The 20,419-nt window shown below is 39.5% G+C and overlaps 1 protein-coding gene across 1 annotated transcript in view; it reads left to right on the top strand.

The window, feature by feature from the left end:
- Window positions 1–20,419, top strand: part of ROR2 (receptor tyrosine kinase like orphan receptor 2) — a 256,782-nt gene that overhangs the window by 220,661 nt on the left and 15,702 nt on the right. The window contains exon 5 of the mRNA XM_019555129.1: window positions 19,218–19,345. Within this exon, the coding sequence (XP_019410674.1) occupies window positions 19,218–19,345 (128 nt within the window). The remainder of the gene's footprint in view (window positions 1–19,217; window positions 19,346–20,419) is intronic.

The following is a 20,419-nucleotide window of genomic DNA, read 5'->3' as shown; positions in this document are numbered from 1 at the left end:
TGCTGGCTTCAGTAAGCCCTGCATCTGCCTATCTCTTCCAACTTCATCCTTGGGTTATTTAACCACTGACATCATCAGCATTTCTAATGCTATGTAAGCAGTACTTAAAATTCTCTTAGACATACCTCATATAAAAATAATAAATTACTTCTCTCAACTCCCAAGTCATTCTGTTCCATTCAAGTTGGTCTGTGAGGATGAGGTCCTCAAATTTAAGTGGAACAGGTGTACTTGCAAAACTACACTCACCTGTTGTGTCATCAAATTTGCACTTTGGCAATGTGACGCAATGGCTAAAAAATAGTATTTTAACATATCTAGGCAGCATGTGTCAGGTAATAAAACATGCAAGTCATAAAATATGCAGAGAATTCTGGCTCCTTCTTTTGATCAGAAAGGAAGGGTGGGATTTGAGTGATCTAGATTCAGTTCCTGGCTCTACTTAAGACTCCCTGTGTGACATGGACAAGTTATTTTCCCCCACTGTCTTTATTTTCCATCTGTAAAATGGAAATAATCTTAAGTAAATCTTAAATAAATTTAAGACTTAAGATTTAATTATTTTAGATGTAAATAATTTAATTATTTAAGATTTATTTCTATAGGATCTGCAAATATCACACCCCACACAGGGAAGTATAATTCTCCTAACTCTACAGGGAGAAATGAGGCATGAAGAGACAAAGTGATGTGTACAAAATGACAGGAAGTCTTTAGAGAAGCAGGGAATTAAACCCCAGGTTTCCTTGTCCCAGACTAACAACTGGACCACTGGATCATCCTTAGTAATTTATTTCTCCCATCCTCTGTTTGCTTCATGTTTGAGATGGTAAGTGTTTGGGGCAGCGACTGGCTTTTACTATATTGATGCATAACCTGGTTCAGTGATTCCCTGTAGGTGCTACCATAATGCAAATAAACAAACAGCAATTTATCCTGCTTGAAGTAGTAGAGCACTTTACAGAAAGGCTGACCTCTGACCCACTCTGTATGTACAGGGAGAGAATGTGGTTGCTTTCTCCTAACAATTACTTTCACACAGTTTGAGAGACCTCATTTTTGTTCCTTCAGGATCCAGGTTTGGAATGTCAGGGTGGAACTATGTCTAGGAGTAAAGAGTATTCAAACTACTGTGCAAGTTACTTTGCAGGGCATCAGATCCTGCCGATTTCAGTCCTGTCTTGCTCTGTCACTTTACTGAGCAATGTTTAAGAATAGTTTTTAAATCTTAAGTTTCTAAAGAACAAAAGAAGTGTCACATAAACCTGAACTCTTCTTCAGTGTCCAGGCACTGGACCATATGGTGCATCTGTAGAGCCAGGTGGTGATACATTAGAAGCAGAGGTTCAGAATTAGCTTGAAAGATTGGTCTCTCTTTCTGGAGTAGGGAGCAGGTGTACTGTTTAAACTGATAGCTTAGTGATCAGGAGAAAGAAAGGTTGTTGCAAAGAATGTGCCTTGTACCCATTAAGATGCCCCTTTGGGAATGAAGATAATGTATATGTGAAATGTGATTAAAAGTGAAGTCACAATGGAACTTTACCTTCTTTGGCTGGGATGATATAGTTGGGCATGGTTCTTCTTCGAGCAGGGAGTTGGACAAGACCTCCAGTGGTTCCTTCCAACCCTCATTTTCTATGATTTTATGATTCTGTGACTCCTGTTAAACAGAGAAATACAAACCAGATCCTAAGGCACAGTTCTTTGTTTTGGCTACAGAAGAAAAATAATCAGCCATAGGAGGTTCTCTTATTTTAAGAGGGTCTCCTAGAGGGTCTTTTACTTCCAGCACAGTAGCTGGTGGAGAAAAAGGCTCAGTTGTTCTGCTGAACCCCACCTGTCTTATTGGCCACTTGGAGACAGTGGTACTGATATTGTTTTAAGCATGTTGAAGACTGCCATGAATCATCCTGTAGGGGTCACACCTGGGGCACTGCTAACCAGGGTTTAAAGCAAATGGATGCCTTCCCACAGCATTGATTGCCTTTCCACTTCTTCACTTCTTGTGCAGTTGTAATTGAGGGTCAGGGCCATTGCCTTCTCCTATCCATCCTTGAAAGTTTAATTTTCCCTTTGTCACATCTTGTGACGTGTGTCTCTGTATCACTGTAAGCATTTCCAAGTGAGGTAAAGACCATCTGTTTCCAGAAAACATGTAGGAGTTTTTCAGATAAACAGAAATCATTCTGAAATGCTTGAAGGCAATACTTGTGACTCTGTATTACGTGGGCTACAAGGCATAGTCTCACATTTATTGAAAGAAAAGGTATAAAAATGCAGCAAACATCTTGGGCTTGCAGCATGTAACTACCATAAGGTATTGGACATCCCTGTTTTAAGTGAAGATTTTTAGATTTCGGTTTTACTGCCCTACCCCCACTTCTTTTGTAACTCAAACAGCTTTCAAAGTATTTATTGTGTGTCCCACAAAAGGACAGTTGTATGTCCCTGAGACTTCCTGTCAGCTTTGATGCCACATTGGATTTAATTAGAGTGCCTTAGGGAGCATGCTGGCCTTTAAAGTGAGTGGTGTGTGTGGTTAGATAAGAAGGAAAGGAGACACTGTTGTGACATCTAGTCCGTTTAAATGAGCTAAAATAGTTTTATTATCCCTGCCCATAAAAGCTTGAGTTGTTATGGTTTTACAGTGACATTTTCCTAATTTTTAATGTTATTTTCACATTTGTTACAGTTTGCAAGAACCAAATGATTTCAAATTGAGAGAGAGAGAGAGAAGTATGTAAAAAGTAAACATGGAGAAATATTTTTCTTCCTAACTCAATTACAAACACTACCTGTTGGAGTTTTCACCAAAATAGATAAAAGAAAAAAAATCAAAAAGAAATGGTTCTTTTAAATGCTAACTTAAAATTAAAATTTGAAGTGATATAGAAAATATGTCTCTAAAAACTAAATTCTGTGTCATTTGTCAAAAAATGAGAAAAGAGTCACTGAACATAATGTCAATTTTAGTCAGGTTGTTGATCATGAGAATAATGTCAAATAAAGGATTAGTTTCTTTAGAGCCATAGTTTCTTTTACGTTTTGGTTGTATGTCTACAGGCATCACAGAAATTGATTCAACTCAGTTCTGGTTTTACACTTCCAAAAACTGTTAGTTACAAAAGAAATTTGTAAGTATGAGAAAGAAGTCTGCCACTTTTGAGATGAAACTTAATCCACAGTTATTTCAGAACGGATGCACATTTTCACCAACAGAGCTTTTTCATATTGTTGCACCTATTCCCTCAGTATGTTGAACTACCATCAGAAGTCCTGACATTTTCAGTATCCCACATCCTGCAGTATTGGCTTTAAAAACGTCCTGTTTGTAAAACACTATGTGTCAACAAGATAGATTGGCTCTTTGCTTTGCAATGCCTCATAGGGCAAAGGAAGTATATACATTGCCTGTGTAAGTTTTCTACAATAAGTTTCCAAACAAACCTAGCTCAGTGTTAATGACATTAGGAAATTTTGTTTTCTTTCTGAAAAATGGTACATGATGTAATCTACTGTTTTCTCACTGCAGGGAATTGCAGTTTATTACCTGTTCCCTTAATGCCCATTTTAAATGTCAGAGAATTATATGGGATTCTGAAAATGGGGACTAAAACCTTCTTTGGCAGTTGCATTATGTGTTTACAAAGTTCAAATACTGTAGCTGATTCCTAAATATGACCTAAGGGAATTTGGAGTAACTATAGTGTTCTGGGTCTACCGTTTACAGCGTGATGTTCCAAGGGCTCTTAAGCACACTCATACTCTCATTGCTGTCAACAACATGTTTGATATTAATATGAAGGGAAAAAAACCACAGGAGGTTGTGAAGAGCTGCTAGTAGGGAAGAAAAAAAAGAAAAAAATCCAATAGTTTGTGTGGTCTTCAGCTAAAATTTAAAATCAATGGTAATGGTTTCTGCATTTTATTTCTCCATTACCCAAACCTGACAAAAGTCTCGGTACAAATGGGTTCTTATTTGTCAAGGGTGAAGACCTAAAGGCTTGTGTGCTAAATTTAGGAGTAATATTTGTTTCCTTAATTGATTTTCTAAGTATTTGTTTTGATTGAGTAAGAGGTTATTAACTTTAACTATGATTAGGTTGATTTTTGCAGCTGGCATGCTAGCGGCACTACTACTTACCACCTATCAAGCTAATATGTTTGCATAACTTGACATGCACAGAGTCCCAAAATAAATTATAATTGTGACTTTGAACATAAAACTTTTTGCTTTGCCAGAGCTGTTTACAATAAAGTTTCCAATAATCTTTGTAATATACTGGGAGAGTTTTGATGAAGAGATCTTGCCTTTGGGTAATAGAAGTATATGGATGGTGCAGAAAAAATATAAAGTCTTCAGAAATAAATGATGATAAACTTCTAGTAGCTCTTTTAAGTCGACAGTAAAAAGAAACAATAGAAAATTAGCTCTATCAGATGCATAGATGGAGGGAGAGGGCTCCTGTACCTTTGGGTTCCCATTACAGTTATTAATCATAATTCTAATCTTCATTTTCTATAGCCAAGTCTACAGAATAAAGTTTCTGTGATTGGCAGTCAATGCCCTCAAGCACGCTGCACTATTCCAGATAGGCTTTTTTCTAAACCAGAAGCAATGAAGTCATGCCCAAATCAGACTTCAAGCAAGCCAATTAGTGCGGGGGGCAGAGTAGTTATTCTGTTCCAAACACCATGTTATGCTGTTACATTGCTTCTAATTTAGGGGACGAGGTGCCTGAGAGTGATAGTATTGGGCAGAGGTGGCTGGCCAACCCACCACTCCGGAGCTACAGGCGGCTCTTCAGAAGTTAATATGCATCCCCTTGAATCTTTGCCCAACCCCATGGTGTGACCAGCTTCCACTTGGAAGCCGGTCATCATGGGTTTCTGCAAAGATTCATTGCTTCATTCAGTGAGCTTTAGTTAAAGCACCCCCGCCACCATTTTGAAATGCGGGAATGCTGGATACAGAAGACGCTGCAGCATGCCAGAGTGTTCTGATTAGATGAAGTCAGAGTACGTGTAAAAATGCCCTAGCAGCCTGCAGTAGGCATGAGCAATTTCAGCATCAGTTCCAAGGAAATTTCTGCTTAACTCGGATGACCTTGGGCTGCAACACGCTGACTACGGATGGAATCTTTGAGGAATATATATGCCAAACTCTACCACACCTGTGAAAACCAAAATATTTAAAAGGCTAATTACTTGGCCAAATTTTGGCAGTTCCTCATGGGAACAACAAAAGATACATCCCTGCCACATGTAACATTCTTGTGAATTTTAAGTTTCTGCTCCACAGCATTGAGTTGCAAATGGTTCACAACCACATGGTTGTAAGTTGTTTTTGTTTTGTTTTGTTTAACTTGAACAAAACAATACACTTCCCCCTAACCTCATTCTTTTAACTGGATGAACCATTTTGGCTGAACTGCCAAAAAAGAATTAAGCCTAAGGCCATAAAAAAAATAATCTAAATCATTCGTTTGGTAAATTATAAACACTGAAAACCGGCTCTTACAATGTGAAGTGTTGGGTAATCTTAACTCTGTGCAGTCATACAAACTCCATTCAAGTTAAATAGCAAATCTCATATATATCACTACTTAGATTTTAAAGTAACTTATCTTATGTATTGAAACTTTAGGTCAGTGATTCTCAAACAGGGTGCTGCAGCATCCTGGAGTATATTGAGATCCTTTCAAGGGTGCCACAGGGTGCCACACAATGTTAGCACTGTTAAGTGTGCAAACATGTTTCAAAAGATAAACCCAGAGGGCGCATCCAGACAAATGTGGTCGTGCGGTATGTGGCACTGCAAATGCTGCAGTGCCACCACATACGCACAGTCCAATGTTCTCCATGCTGCAAGGGCACTCTGCACAAGCGTTTGCTGCTCTTTTTTTTTTCTTTGGGTCAAAAAAACTAGGGATCAAAAAATATCCAGGGGTCAAATATCCAGAGGTAAAAAAAAAAAAAAACCTGGGCTCACACTCAGGCAGCATGCGCTGCTGGAAAGCGGAGCCGGGCTGCCCAAAGCCACACTGCAGCTGCCAGCCAGGCTCCATCTGGCAGGATCACCATGGCTACAGGCCTGGAGGTCCCCAGAACCCCAGGTAAGGGTGCTGGGGCCAGCACAGTGCTGGCCACGGACTCCCCTACTACCCCAGGGTAACTTGCCGCACACCGAAGTGCACTTGGCACAGGCATTTCCCAGGGACAAGTAGCTGCGGTGCAAGGAGTGCTGCTGCTGCTCCTTGTTTTCAGGGAACCAAACGTCCACACATGTCTGGATGCAACCAGAGATTTCAAATAGGAATCCACAGTATTGAAAACTTGAGTTCTTTGCAGCAGCAAAACTATTCCATTATTTTTCTGTAGTAAAAAATGAGTGAAAACTAATGGTTGGCATTTTCCAAGTGGTGCCTCAAACCTAAAAATGATTGAGGAGCACTGGTTTAGGTGTTTTGGATGAAAAGAACGTGCCAAGTCACGCAGAATATTGTTTTCTTATTTATGACCAGAAAGAAATACTGTAAAGCAAACAATCTAATTTCCTTTTATGATTATAAAAGACTGATGTTTATATAGCTCTAGAAAACAGTATTGTTTGCAAAGGAATTTTGAAGAGGAAAACGTATGTATTATTACAGAAGCTTGAACTTACAGTCAGTGCTATAATAGCTTCTGGCTGAGTGACAAAGTGCCTCTGTTAGACATCGAATCTGTCTATGCCTTACCGGAAGTATCAAGGCCACCTTTGTTAATAATTTGTCTGCCTAAAAGTTTCTACGTTCAATATCGTTGGTTTCATGTTACAATTATTTTCATATTTTAGCCACCTGACTAGGTAGAGTTTGTTAAAACTTCTGTTACTGAAACAATTTTGGATAAAAAATAGCTTCTTGAACAAAATATTTTGGTTGAAATATTTGGGTGTCTTTGAGGAAAGAAGTAAGAGGGAATAATAAACTAAACCTTGTTAATTAAAAAAATTTTTTTTGGATTTAATTCTGCTTTGGGGGAAAAACAAATACTTTTTCTAGGATTTTGTAAGCATTTTTTTCCCTAAAACTTGTGAAAATTAGTATTTTCCACCAGCTTAATATGGATTTTCTCATCGAACATTTTTTCTTCTTCTGGCATTTGTATGAAATCCCTGGTAACAAAGTGGATCGAATCATAGAATATATTAGGGAGACTTTAGTGTCTGTTTTAGCTTTAAAAAAATGCAAGTAGGAAACAAAAAATAAGCAGGTCCATTATCAAATGACCTCCCAACCCCCTCCCAAGTCACTGATTTCTAGCAAGTTCTTCTGCTAGGGATCCATCTGGCAAAGTGCATCTACTCTTGTGCATGTTCTGGGTACACAGGCAGAAATGGCCGTGTGCAAACCAAACTAAAGATATTATGGATCCACGTTGAGAGGCTTTTTAACAATGTGATTGTTCAGTACATCTTCATTGCATATATGTTCTCTTTGGTATGTACATCACAACACGCAGCATTGTCTTGCTGTTGTTGAATTTGGCCTGAGTTTACAAACTGTTCTCAAAAGTTCCAACAGCTGGGTTAGCTATTTTAAAATAAAAAACAAAGCAAACAAAAACCCTCTAACAGCCGAGGACTGCTGTTGGTATTGGGCAGAAAGCCAGCTAGAAGGCCTAAGAGCCTTATCTTCCTCGTTGGTCTTCTCTCTGCTCCAGCTGTGGCCGACTAGGCAGAGAGCAGAATACAGATAGAAGATGCGTGATCGTCCACACCCTAATAATAGCTTAGACCTCCCATTGGTGGCATCCCTCTGATCCTAGTGGCAATAAAGCACCAAGCCCTCCCCCACTAGAATAGCTATTCATCTTTATCTCTGGCCCCTGGTACATGTTCTTTGTACTATGATTGGATCTGATCCCAACTATGATGGGCATGATGGGATCTGATCCCTGACCCCAACAATCATGCCTCCTGCCATACCACATGAGGCTGATATGAGCCAGGCATGGGGGACCAGATGCTGTGGGGTGCTGTGAGGCTGGGGAGGTGCTCCATGATGTCAGCCTCATGGTGCTCCTGCATCTGCCTCCAGGGATCAGGTGGGAGCACTGAGTCCAGGACAGAAAATTTCCACCAGCCTGATGCCACTGATTGGGTAGGGAAAGACTGTGTCCTGGACCCCCTGGCTGACCCATACCAGACATTCAGCTCAGCACTGGGATCTGTCATGGGTTAGCCCTCACGTGCCACATATTCCATTTAAATCATGATACAAAAGAGGCACAAAGATGTTATATGTGGAATATTTTTGTAACTTGTTTGCTATATATATCGTGCCATAAATTGGCTTTAATGTGTTACCAGGTTACCACTTATGGCACAATTAACACCATACTCATATCTTAAACGTAACTTGTGCCATGGCCCTCCCACACAGCCTTCCTGCTCCTTCCTGCACTGGTAGTACTTTCTTTACTCAAACCTCTTGCTCACCTCAGCTGGTTTTACTCTCCACCACAGGGGCAGCACAGCAACCAGGCACAGATCTTCTTCTGTTGTACTGAACCAAACACTGTGGTTTTAGAGCTTCTTCTAAACTCCTCAGTGGACCAGCATAGTCTGTCTCATATTGACTATAATGCTCTCCTGGTATGGATAACACAACCTGGATAACCTTGGTGAGGGCATAGCCTTTCCCAAGACTTTTTAGGGGAGGGGTTGGCAGCCTCTGGCCCACACACTGAATTTGGACCATGGAGTCTTTGGATTCAGCCTGTATAGCTACGGCTTTGATGGCATTTAGCAGCAGGGGCTCTGCCCATCGCAGCCAGATGCCAGGGGCTTTGGCAGAAGGTGAGCAGGGCAGCTGGAAGAAGCAGTGGAGGTGGCTGGGTCCCAGTGCCCATCTTCTTCAGAGTCATTCCATCCACCCACTGGAAAAGGCTATCAGCCCCTGCTTTAAGGTAAGAAGTATGAGTACGTGACAGAAAGGACCTCCAGGCCCCCTGGCTAAAATTTATGAAAATACTACTGTAATAACTTTAGTCCGTTTATAGCTTTTTTTGAAAGCTAGAAATGGTCAATTGACCAGATAAGAACAGAAGAAGTGCCATACTGGGTCAGACCAATGACCCGTCTACCCCAGCATTCTGTCTCCAACAATGTCCAGCGTTTAGAGGGAGAGAGCACTGAGCCAAGTATATATGTTTATTGCACCCACTATCATAGGCTTAAAAGTATCAAAGGATATGTCTTTGACTGTTCTGTTTCATAGCAAGTAATTAATTTATCATATACAAAATTGCCTAGTCCTTTTGCCACTACAACCTCCTGTGGGAATGAGTTTTACAAATTAACTATCCATTACATATAAAAGAACTTTCTCTTGTTGGTTTAAACCTGTCTCCTACTAACTTCAGTGGGTGTCCCTTAGTTCTACTATTTTGGGACTTGGTGAATAACAGTTGCCTATTTGTTTTGTACACTTCATGATTTTATAGACCTTTTTGGACCTTTAGATCAGACTGAAGCTATAATGTGCTGCTCAATGACAACAGTAGAGGGCTATTGTTAGAACAGTAACCTTTTTCTCCCCCTGCAGAGTCACTTTGGAGATTGACTCTGAGTTGTTATGTTAGAAGGCGGTCTAGTATCCTTCCCTTTAATGGGTAGCAGGCTAGAAAATATAATCTCTCTGGCTTTCCTTTACAGGTAACAGCATTTTCTGGCATGCTTTTTCCAATTGTGCTTAAAATAACTGAAAATATTGGAATATATATTAACATTTAATAATTAATGTTGCCTAACAAACACTCTGCTATACCTTTCTTGCTTCTGTAGTAATTTGCCAAGTTCACTTATACTGAGGATACTGGGCTCTGGGTGGTGAAATAACACAGACTGGTTGTATGAAAATTAGGTCTACAATATTTACTGCTGTTTTTAACTATTTAATTAATTGAATAGTGTAGCCAGTACCTAGTACACATACACATGCTAGTGCCCCAGTACAGCAACATATTCAAGCATCTGCTTAAAATCCATGCCACTGGAGCTATACACTTAAGCGTGTGCCTGAATATAGATTTTACCCTTTAAATAACTTCCTAATATAAATTAGACATAAAAGGCCATCCTATTCCCATGCAATTTTTAATTACAGTGTACAAAAGGAGAAATCTTTTAATAAAATTTCATAGACAAAACTCTTTGGACAACTTCCTTAATAGCTGGATCTGTTGGATCTGTGTTTAAGAAAGCATTTGACTCATTATATCCATTTAAAGAAACATTTACAATAAAAGAGAGAGAATTATGCTGGTTGCAAATTATTATTTGAGAGAAACATCGTATTTTTCTCATGTTTGTTTCTCATTCTCATAAAGAATTGTGTTTTGGATTAATCTATGTTATGATGACCATTACAACAAAATAAGAACTATTATGGATCTGTTTGGGTTATCTGAGTTAATATGAAACATCAGCTACTGTGTTTGATGGTAACAAGTTAAACATGCCTGACATTGTTTCAGAGAGGCAAAGAAGACCTTTTCAATAATTTTAAGAAATTTTCTAGAACTTTAGCAATAACATATACTAGGAAACTAATTATTGCAAACACAAATTGTGTTTAAGATGCCCATTTGTTGACTAAATACTACTTACTTTAAATCCCATTTTCAAGGAATTAATTCAATATATTTTTTCTCACTAACAGACAACAAAATACATATTAATTTTCAATCTAGGAAATGACAGTGAAACAACATGTGATTTTGAATCATTTAGATTGAAATCCTGAAGTATCAAGTATGTAGTAACCATAATCTTTGGGTCTGCAGGGAAACTAACTGAGTGTGGCAAAATTCACGGGCCATATCCTCAGGAGTGTAAATTGTCATAGGTCCATTGACTTCAACTGAGCTATGTCTATTTATACAAGTTAAAGATGTGGCCCCTCTGTTTAGTTTATAAAATGAAAACTGCAGAACTCCTTTTCTTTTTTGATGCTACTCATTACCTTTCTGCTCCTGAATGGAAAAGATTTTATTTCTGTCTTCTAGCTTAACATACATTGGTAATGTTTGAACTTTCAGAGCACCCAGCCATAGCCCAACTGTTCCTATGGGGAGGGGAGTTAAACTACTGAGTGCTTTTGAATACTGAGCGCATCCTTCATCTCCACGGATAGGGGCATAATGTGCACCCGTTAGTTAGGCCTCAGTAGGGCTGCCACTGAAGTCAGTAATAATTCCCTTTAACTTCTTTGGAACAGTACCAGGCCCAAAGGGGAAACAGCTCTCTTGCTAATTAGCAGTCCCCAGCAAATCTTAAATTACACTATAGTTCTCATTACAAGTGTTAATCCGATTTAACACTCTCAGAAGAACTAGAATAAAAATCATATGGTTTTCCTCAGAATTAAAGTTACAGATTTCCCTTTCAAGTGCACAGCCAAAAAATATTCTGAAATAAAGTTTCCCTATTGCATATTATTCAGATTAGTTTCACCATAGTCTGTTTCACCATAAGAATATTTTCTGAATAAACCTACCACACGTTCTCTAAAATGTTGGCATTACAAATTTTCACACAAATGAGGGTTTTAGGAAGGTAACATTTAGGTTTTTGTTCTCTCTAGACTCTCTTCCATGTTACTTGCTGTTTTTAGGGGAAGAAGTAGATGTTAAAGGAAACATACTCAGTCTGGGATTGGAAAAGTGACCTTCTTATGAGCCCAGCTAGCTTCCCTGGAGTTAGCATTACATATTATGATTGACTTGACAATATTTTTAGGAGTAGGTGGAACATATAACCAGAGCTGCAGTAGTAGATTATAAGATGTCTTGGTTTGAAATGCAGTTTAAACAAACCAGTTTTGTATATTTATTTAAAATTTAGAAATTCTTTAGCCCTTAATGGTCCCCTCCTGAACACTGTTCTGAAAATGTAGTCCCACATTAGTGTGATTTGCTTTCTTTTAACTAAACATATTTCTTTTATTCCTTTAATTCTCTGTATTGCAGATCATTTAATTTGAATGCTTCCTCTCTATCAGATAGCTACATTCTGGGCTTAGAGACTGCAATATCCTTATCTCTCTGATCCAGCTGGCTTGACTTTTAAATACCCTTGTCTTTGTAGCTTCTGTCCTAAGAATTCCCCAGACATGTTCCCTCCACTGTATTCCTATCAGAAGTCTTAGGAGTTTCCCTCAAGGGAAAAATTCTCTTACCTCTCTGCCCATATCAAACATGATCACCGACTTCTGACCGTTTTCCCAGCCTCTAATTCCAGTCTTTTCAGAATCTATCTACACCTACTTTACAAGTCTAGTCCCAGTAGCCCCAGACAACTTAAATAATCCCCTCTTCCCACCTTTAATAACCAGTAATTAAATTGTATTTCGTATCTGAGGCCAGTAGTGTAGGAAGAGTGCCTGAAGCACAGGTAGACAAATCTTTTGTGGATATAAGTATGGGCAATTTTGACAGCATTTATAGTTCCCTTATGGAAATGTCTATGGAATCTTTCAACTAATGTATCAATTATCTATTACATACTATAAACTGCTTTAATTTTTTTCAGATGCTGGAAGATCAGTAGCAATTCCTGCTACTATAGACCTGTGAGTGTATTTAAGTAGATGATTGTCACATTACAAAAGGAATCTACCTCAAATAATCCCTTTGTTTTTATTCTGTATAGTACAGTAAAAAGATAACTATATTATTTTTTAAAGTTTAATTTTTCTGAAATATATTAAATATAACCATCAATCTCGATCCCTAGACTGCAGGTCATCTTAATATTTGGGTGCCAAATTGTAAGTGCACTGTGATCAACAGAGATGTTGCATGGAAAATATCAGATTTCTGTTTGGGTCAAATTTAACAAGCCTGGAAACCAAAGACATTTACACTTTCACTTTTCTTCTGTAAAATGACGAAAACATCAGAAAATTCTAAAAATTCATATTGCTGTAATCTCTTAAACTATGATTCAGGAAAGGATTTGATCATAAGTACCAGTGCTTTCTTGAGCAGGCATGAAATCTTAACTATATTCTTAAGAGGTATTTTCTGAAATGAAACTTAGTTACTCTGTTCCCTTAATTCCAGTTCATTTTTCTGGCAGGATGGAGCTCTTAATTACTAATTTTTTCAATCTGTCAACTGTTATCGGGAAATGAATTAATGATACTAAACCCCACTTATATTTTAATTTGAATCTATATTGCACTTTATTTTAATGGGCATCTTTTGATTTAAATTCAGATATGAATTCCTTATAATCTGTATTTAATTGACTTATAGCAGTTTATAAACAAAGGTACTGCTTAGCACCATGTGAATAACAATTCACATTCTTTGTTTTCCTTGCCTAACAATTTTCAGTGAGAGAATTTGTGACAATTTTGCAGAAAAGAGACATGTATTTGTACCTTAACCAAGAGAGAGGTTTAAACTTAAAGTAAGTTTTCCTTGTGTTCTATCTTGAGTTTGTGCTATACAGAAAGAAACATTATGGTTAGCAAATAAATACAAAGTCCCTCCTCCCTCTACTTCCAAGTAGACTGAATGAACTTGTGTCAAATCCTTAAACACTTGCTAAGCCTTTATGTTTCTGTGCACCATCTGTGTAAAACCTGTGTGTTCCTTTCCCCTGTTGTAACATATGAGATGTCGTATTTAACATCCAGATTTAAAGCAGAAATATTCTGAATTTTTCAACAAAAGCCACTAGGTCAGATCATTTTTTATTGTCAGGGACACTAAGTAAGTACCTACTGCAGACTCCAAATTGACTTCTCTATTCTCATGTACCTCCAGGAAAGGATTTTAATATAGAATGAAGTTTCCATGAGTCACTCTTCATATGTTAAAACATTGTTTTCTAATATGCCCTCCAGCTTGTTCATCTGAGACAGATGCATACAATAGACTCTGTTATATGTTACATTTTGTCAATATGGATTCTTTTCAATATTTCAACTTCTCCATAGAAAAGCCTCTTTGCTTTGAAGGTCATTTCTTTGAAGTTTTTATCTAGCTGTCATTATTTCACATGTAATATTAAAGTAGTATTTAATTATTATTATTTTCCTCTTTCTTTCTTTCTTTCTGTGTATACATACACACACATATAAAAGGAATATTTTTGATCAATAGTATCATAGCCTACAATACTTATAGATATTTTAAAATCATTATTCCAGATACCTAATTGAAGTGAGATGGATATTTGCATATAATGTTTAGTGCTTTGATTTTCATTACTTGTAGTTGTGGATGAGGTTTTGAAGTAGCTATGTTGGGGATATAGATAATTCCTTCAATTAATAATTGCCTATGAATGCAGAGGACTGTGTGCTATGGCAAAGGAAGCTCCTTCCAGTCCTGTTTCCTATATATAATGCTGTGTTTTATTACTCCAAATATTGTTAATGTTTTGTCACTGACATTTATATAGGAAAGAAATAATAAATGTTACAAAATGAAACTTCAGTAATGGATGACAATTTTGGTTCTGTACAGCAAGTCTATAAAAAGACCTCTTTTGACATTTCTGTTTTCCATGTAATATGTCTATGGCCTGAAATGCTACTAAACTATCACTGGGATATCCTACATTCTAATGGAGAGGGGATAGATTCAGAAAGAGAACTTAAGCTCATAGCTGATATCTAAATTCCTGCTGCATCTTGACAGGCCTGAGATGATCAGTGCCTTTTTCACACCTGTCTCAGCAGGCATCTTCCCTCCTTTCTAGCCTACTAAGCCTAGCATGTGTGTTCTGGGCATGCCTAACTCCACATGAAAAAGTAAGAGTTGGTTCCCCACTACCTCCCTTATGCTCCTTCCTTTGTGATAGTTTCATAGTTTCTAGGGTTGGAAGGGACCTAAGCAGATCATCGAGTCCGACCCCCTGCCATGGCAAGAAAGAGTACTGGGGTCAAACGACCCCAGCAAGGTGTACATCCAGCCTCTTCTTAAAGACCCCCAGGGTAGGAGCCAGCACCACTTCTCTTGGAAGTTGGTTCCAGATCCTAGCCGCCCTGACCGTGAAGTAGCGCCTCCTGATATCTAGCTTAAATCTACCCTCTGCCAGCTTGTGACCGTTATTCCTGGTCACTCCTGGCAGTGCTCAGGGGAACAGGGACTCCCCCAGTGTCTGCTGGTCCCCTCTGACTAGTTTGTAACAGGCCACTAGATCCCCCCTCAGCCTTCTCTTGTGGAGGCTGAACAGGTTCAGGTCCCGTAGCCTCTCCTTGTGATGAGAGCACTCATTTGGATGTACATAATTCCAGTTCGGGTCTATTTTCTTCCTGATTCATCCATGTAGCAATGCAGCACGGTGCTCAAGGAACAGGGGCCATGGTGACTTCCAGTTGCCACTGCATCACTAGTGTCATTGCATAGCTGCCAGGGGGAGCCATTTCACCTCCTTTCCCAAGTTGGTGCCCAGGGTGGTTTCCTCACCCTAGTTATGCCACTGGCCTGATTTGGAGCAGAGATTTGATCTTGGGTCTCCCATCTACTAGTGAAATGCTCAACTATAAGGTTGTTCATTCTTTTGGGGTGAGGTTCTGTCCATTTCTCTTGCTGAAGCTTAAATGAACTATTAATTGCAGCAAGAACAGAAACCTACCATTTTCATATTCCAGGCAAAGTCTTTAGCCACTGATCTATTGAGTCGGTCTCTTACTTTTTCCCCTTCTCTCTTTGGCCCAATAAAAAATTTAAAATAGTTTTGCAACATGAAACACCTTCAGCAGGAGGTGTTGAGAAACTCCCATGCCAACATACTTAATATCCCAAGGGTTAAGCCATGCTCCTGAGTTCAGTTCCCTGCTCCAAATAAGAGGGAAGGATTTGAACTGTGATTTTCCACATCTATTGCTGGCTATTGGGATGAAAAGCATCACTTTTTTGCAAGAAATAGGTGCCCAAGCCAGCTCAGTTGATGCTCTTTTATGGTTATAATCTAAGCCACTCCTCTCTCCTCAGTATTTCTTGCTTGCTAGCTTAGGGACAGCCTTTTGTTCCTTACAAATATACTCCTCTTATTTGCCGGAAAACTAGTTGGGATATGACATCACAGAAACTGAAATTGGAGCATTAAGAGAAGTGGACAAGTTTAGTCGTACTGCTTCTCTAAAGCTGCTTTACTCACAAACTTGATGAAAACTTGGGAGAAAAGTTGTTATTGGGGGAGAGGTCGAGGAAATGGCATTCTGTGCTGTTTGCAGGTATCTGGTGTTTCAAAGAGTCTCCCAGCGAGAGTTGAGGAGGGGTATGGAATTCACAACAGTTGATATTCCTAGTACACCCCTGTTAAAAAAAGAAGAAAAAAGTAGGAGGAGAAGTAATGTGATAGTATTGTTAAATATCTGTTGTTAAAAGGCTATTAAAGGACAAAAACAAAATGCTTCTTTTCTTTGGAGTTCATGGTTAAGATATTAGCAGGTGGGATAAAGTGAGCTCTTGTGGACTGTTCTCCTGGGCTAGGTACACACATTCAAAAAGCCCAAGACAGAATTGCATGAAGTTGCATGGTTTCCTGTAAGTGGCATAGTTTAGACTGGTAGCAAACCGAACATATATTTGCCCCTTGGGGTGTGTGTGTGTGTGTGTGGGTGGGGGCAAGTATTAAACCAGGTTCCACCATTTTTAAACCAGCCTGTACCGAACTTCTGTTCTGTTATGAGTACAGACTTGTTTCCAGTCACTACCAGTAAAAGTGTAATGTCTGTACCTGGCCCTGGAGTCAAGTTCTGCTCCTAACAATGTTCTTGAGCAGAAGAGTCTTTACATCTAAAAAAACAGGAAATTGAAAAGTCTTAATTTCTGCTTATTTTCAGCCATAGCAGCTCTAACTCCGGCTCTGATCATAAATTAAGTTACTGACATCTGGTTTGGGACATGAATCAAAAGCTTCCTATGACTCCAGAGAACTGTGTTTGACTGGAGAATGAAGCCTAGGAGTGCTACAGCTTTGTTGAAAATGACTGTCTTTGTTAAAAGGGTTAAATCTAGCTTAGTTCTCTAGGTCATTAATGGTAGCCAGACTCCGTTTAATGCTTTGCCTGAGGTATGCTAGACTGATACACAGGATACATGCCAAATGTATTTTAACAAGAGGCCTGCTTCTGTCAGAACTTCTGACATCAAATTACTGTTTACTTTTGCTTGCATCCATGGTAATGGCCCTATCCAGTTTAGTTTAATCAGCAGTTGACTATTACACTCCACAGGGGAAATCTGTATTAACATACATGTGTATATATACATAGTATCTGACCTGTCCTTAAAAGTTCATGACAGAAATAAATATACTGACACTGAATAACTGATCATACTACTTTTGTCACCAAAACATCGTTGTTTAGATGACTTATTCTTGCAGTTTCTTTATACTGGCAAGGTTCCTGTTCTTATCAAGGTATCTTCCACACAGAGGTATAGAAGGAATGTCAGGTATGGTTACATTTAGATCTCATCACTGACTTATTTCCCCCAGGGTAGGTGTTTGAACTCTGCCTGTGAGAAAGGTCAGATGGGGGTTTCATATTCATTCAGCCAAATACGAAGATAGTTGACTTCCCATTGAGGTTCTCTGGACTTGTTAACTGTGCAAGTGCAACACGTTGATGTTTCAGACTCAGCATATTTGGGAATTGTTACAAAATAAGAGGTTTTATTATAATAATGAGTCTGCAGCTTAAAATAGTTCATTGTGACAGTTAGCTTGTCCTGAAAGCATCAGGCTCTACCTTGACATTGTTTTGTATTGGAGCACAGTGAAATGCCTCTGGTGAAGTCAATCTTAATGCTATATTTGTACATAAAAGATTACTTTATTAACATCTAACATTTATATTGTGGGTAGGAGTACAACAACAAAGATGTTTTGGGTTGATACCGATGACTGATTATTAATGAGCCATGTCAGCTGATCCCGAGCAGATTGCCAATATGCAGCCTAGCAACTTGGAGAGCAGCATCAGGCTGGTAAATCTGTGAGGAGGAAGGGGTGTGGGGGCACAGTCAAAGCCCCCACAGTAGGGAATGGAGCTGGGGCAGGGCTAGGCACTGCCCAACTGGGGCAGGGTGGGGCATGGGATGGAGCCACGAGCAGCTGGTCTGGGGGAGGCATTAAAGGCATGAGCCCCACAGAGCTGTGTGTGGGGCAAGAGCAGGCTGCCTGCTTGGAGCCAGGAGCAGTGTCAGCCTCTTCCCAGCAGGGAGGGAGAGGCTGGGCCAGGGCTGTGGGCAGGGGCGGGGCAGGGAGCGGTGGTGCTGGGAGAGGGGTAATGGGGGGAGCTACTGTGAATTTTAGGATGGCTGAGACCCCCCCATAGCTTCCCCTCCCCACACTGCTGCCAGCCGCCCCACCTTGCCTGCCCCAAGTGCAACCCCAACCCAGCACCCCTCTCCAGGAAGAGCCCAGCACTGCCGCCAGTCCACCCTTACCCTGTGCTCACATCCAGAGGGCACATACCCCCATGCCTCCTCCAGGGTTACATGCAGCCGCAGGAGCCGCTCCCCTTCTCCACCCCCTGTGCCTCTGGAACGAGCCATGTGCACCTTCGTCCCATGCCCCTGCTCCAGCCCCTCTCCCATTCCCGCCCTCATTGTGGGGACCTCAATCTGCCCCTCCCCACACACCTCTTCCCCTGCCCCTTATCAGCTGGGCACTGCTTTCCAGGTTGTCAGGCTGCTTTCCTGGCTGCATGCATGCTTTAGTTCAGAATTATGTTGTATGTTAATTAAAGCTTGGCAAGTCCTATTTCTCTGTTTGCTGCAGGAATTGAAGAATGGTTGAAAGGAGTGGGAGAAGAGAACCAACTGTTTGTCTGCTTTCATTTAATTCAGTTATATGCCAGGACTGTATGAGGATATGTAATGCAACCTATGTTACTATCTCAGTCTAGCAGCTTTCTAATAGATTCCTCTGTCAAATAACATTATCATTAGCATATAATTGTATTGAGTATTCTTGGTTCTTACTTTGTTCCTTTCTTGATTTAGAGGCTTGCAGTGGTACCTCCATAAATACTGCTGGACTGGTATAAAGGGAATTGGAGGGAGAAAGCAGCACCTGCAGAACTGAAGAATTCCAGATTTACAATCTTTTTATAAGAATAAAATTCTTAAAAATTCTTTGGGGACAGCGAGACATCTGTAGATGCACTTATACAATCCAAATTTGTCTTTTGCAGGGAAGATTACCAGGAAGATGGGTTCTGTCAGCCTTACAGAGGAATTGCATGTGCACGAATCATTGGAAACAGGACCATTTATGTTGACTCTCTCCAGATGCAAGGAGAAATTGAAAACCGAATTACTGGTAGGATCATACACCTCTGTAGTAGGACAAAAAGTATTTGTTCAAGCATCCAAGACAAGTGCAAACACTGTTAATTTTATAATCATGATATCCTTATTTTAAGGTTTGAATAAGCAACCCCTTTTCCCTCTCTTGTGTTCAGAAAACCTTGCCCTCCAAGAGGTTGGCAAAAATCTCCTCTTGTTTTAAAAACATTTCAGCCTAAGTGATATGTCAAAGGCTTGACTTTTTAACAGCTTGACATTTATATTAGAGCCTTTTACATTACTGATTCAAAGAGAAGCAAATTTTAAAACATCAGGTACATTCTATAGAAATGAAAAATGGTTGTGTTTTGGCTTTCTTGAAACAAATATGGTAGTTTTTTCCTTATGCTTCCTCCTCTGCTCCATCCCAGCAGAGTTCTAATATAATTAATTTATATAATGTAAGTTTTGGCCTTCCTATACCCTGTCCCTGTTGATTTTTGTCTCTGAATACTATTTTGATACACACTGGGCATGTCTATACTTGCACTTCAGTGTGCAGTAGACTATTTTACTGTGCATTAGAGTGCCATGGCAAAAAAGGTGCTAATACACTAAGGCACAGTAAAATTAGGCTACTGCACATTAAGTGTCACTAAAAAAAGTGCGTGCTTTTGCTGCTGTGCATTAGGGCAGCCTAATGCCCATTTAGTAGTTAGAGGTACTAACTTTAATGTGCAGTAGCAAAAGCTCATTAATGAACATGTAGATCTACCCACTCTGAAGCATTAATGACTTCTAATGCATAGTAGTTCAATATATAATTTCTGGGCCACATCAGAGTGATCCGTGACATTAATAACAGTGTTTCTAATGCACCTCGATAGAACAGTTAGCGGACTTCTTGGAGCAGAGAACAAAATGGATGGAACCCTGCTGCCAGTTAGCTCACCATTTGTTCACATCCATTCAAATAGGTTCCACCCCCCACCCACCAAAACAGAAGTTTGACTTTGTTTCCTACTCATTAAAACCAAAATTTCTAGTAACTAGAGATAGTGCCAGAACACAAAATTTAGGTCCAAACTTTGAAAATCCTTATTTTCTG

The sequence above is a fragment of the Crocodylus porosus genome, unplaced genomic scaffold (genome assembly GCF_001723895.1).
Source record: "Crocodylus porosus isolate Cpor-Errol unplaced genomic scaffold, CroPor_comp1, whole genome shotgun sequence".
NCBI lineage: Eukaryota > Metazoa > Chordata > Crocodylia > Crocodylidae > Crocodylus > Crocodylus porosus.
This window is presented reverse-complemented; position numbering and strand designations above follow the sequence as displayed.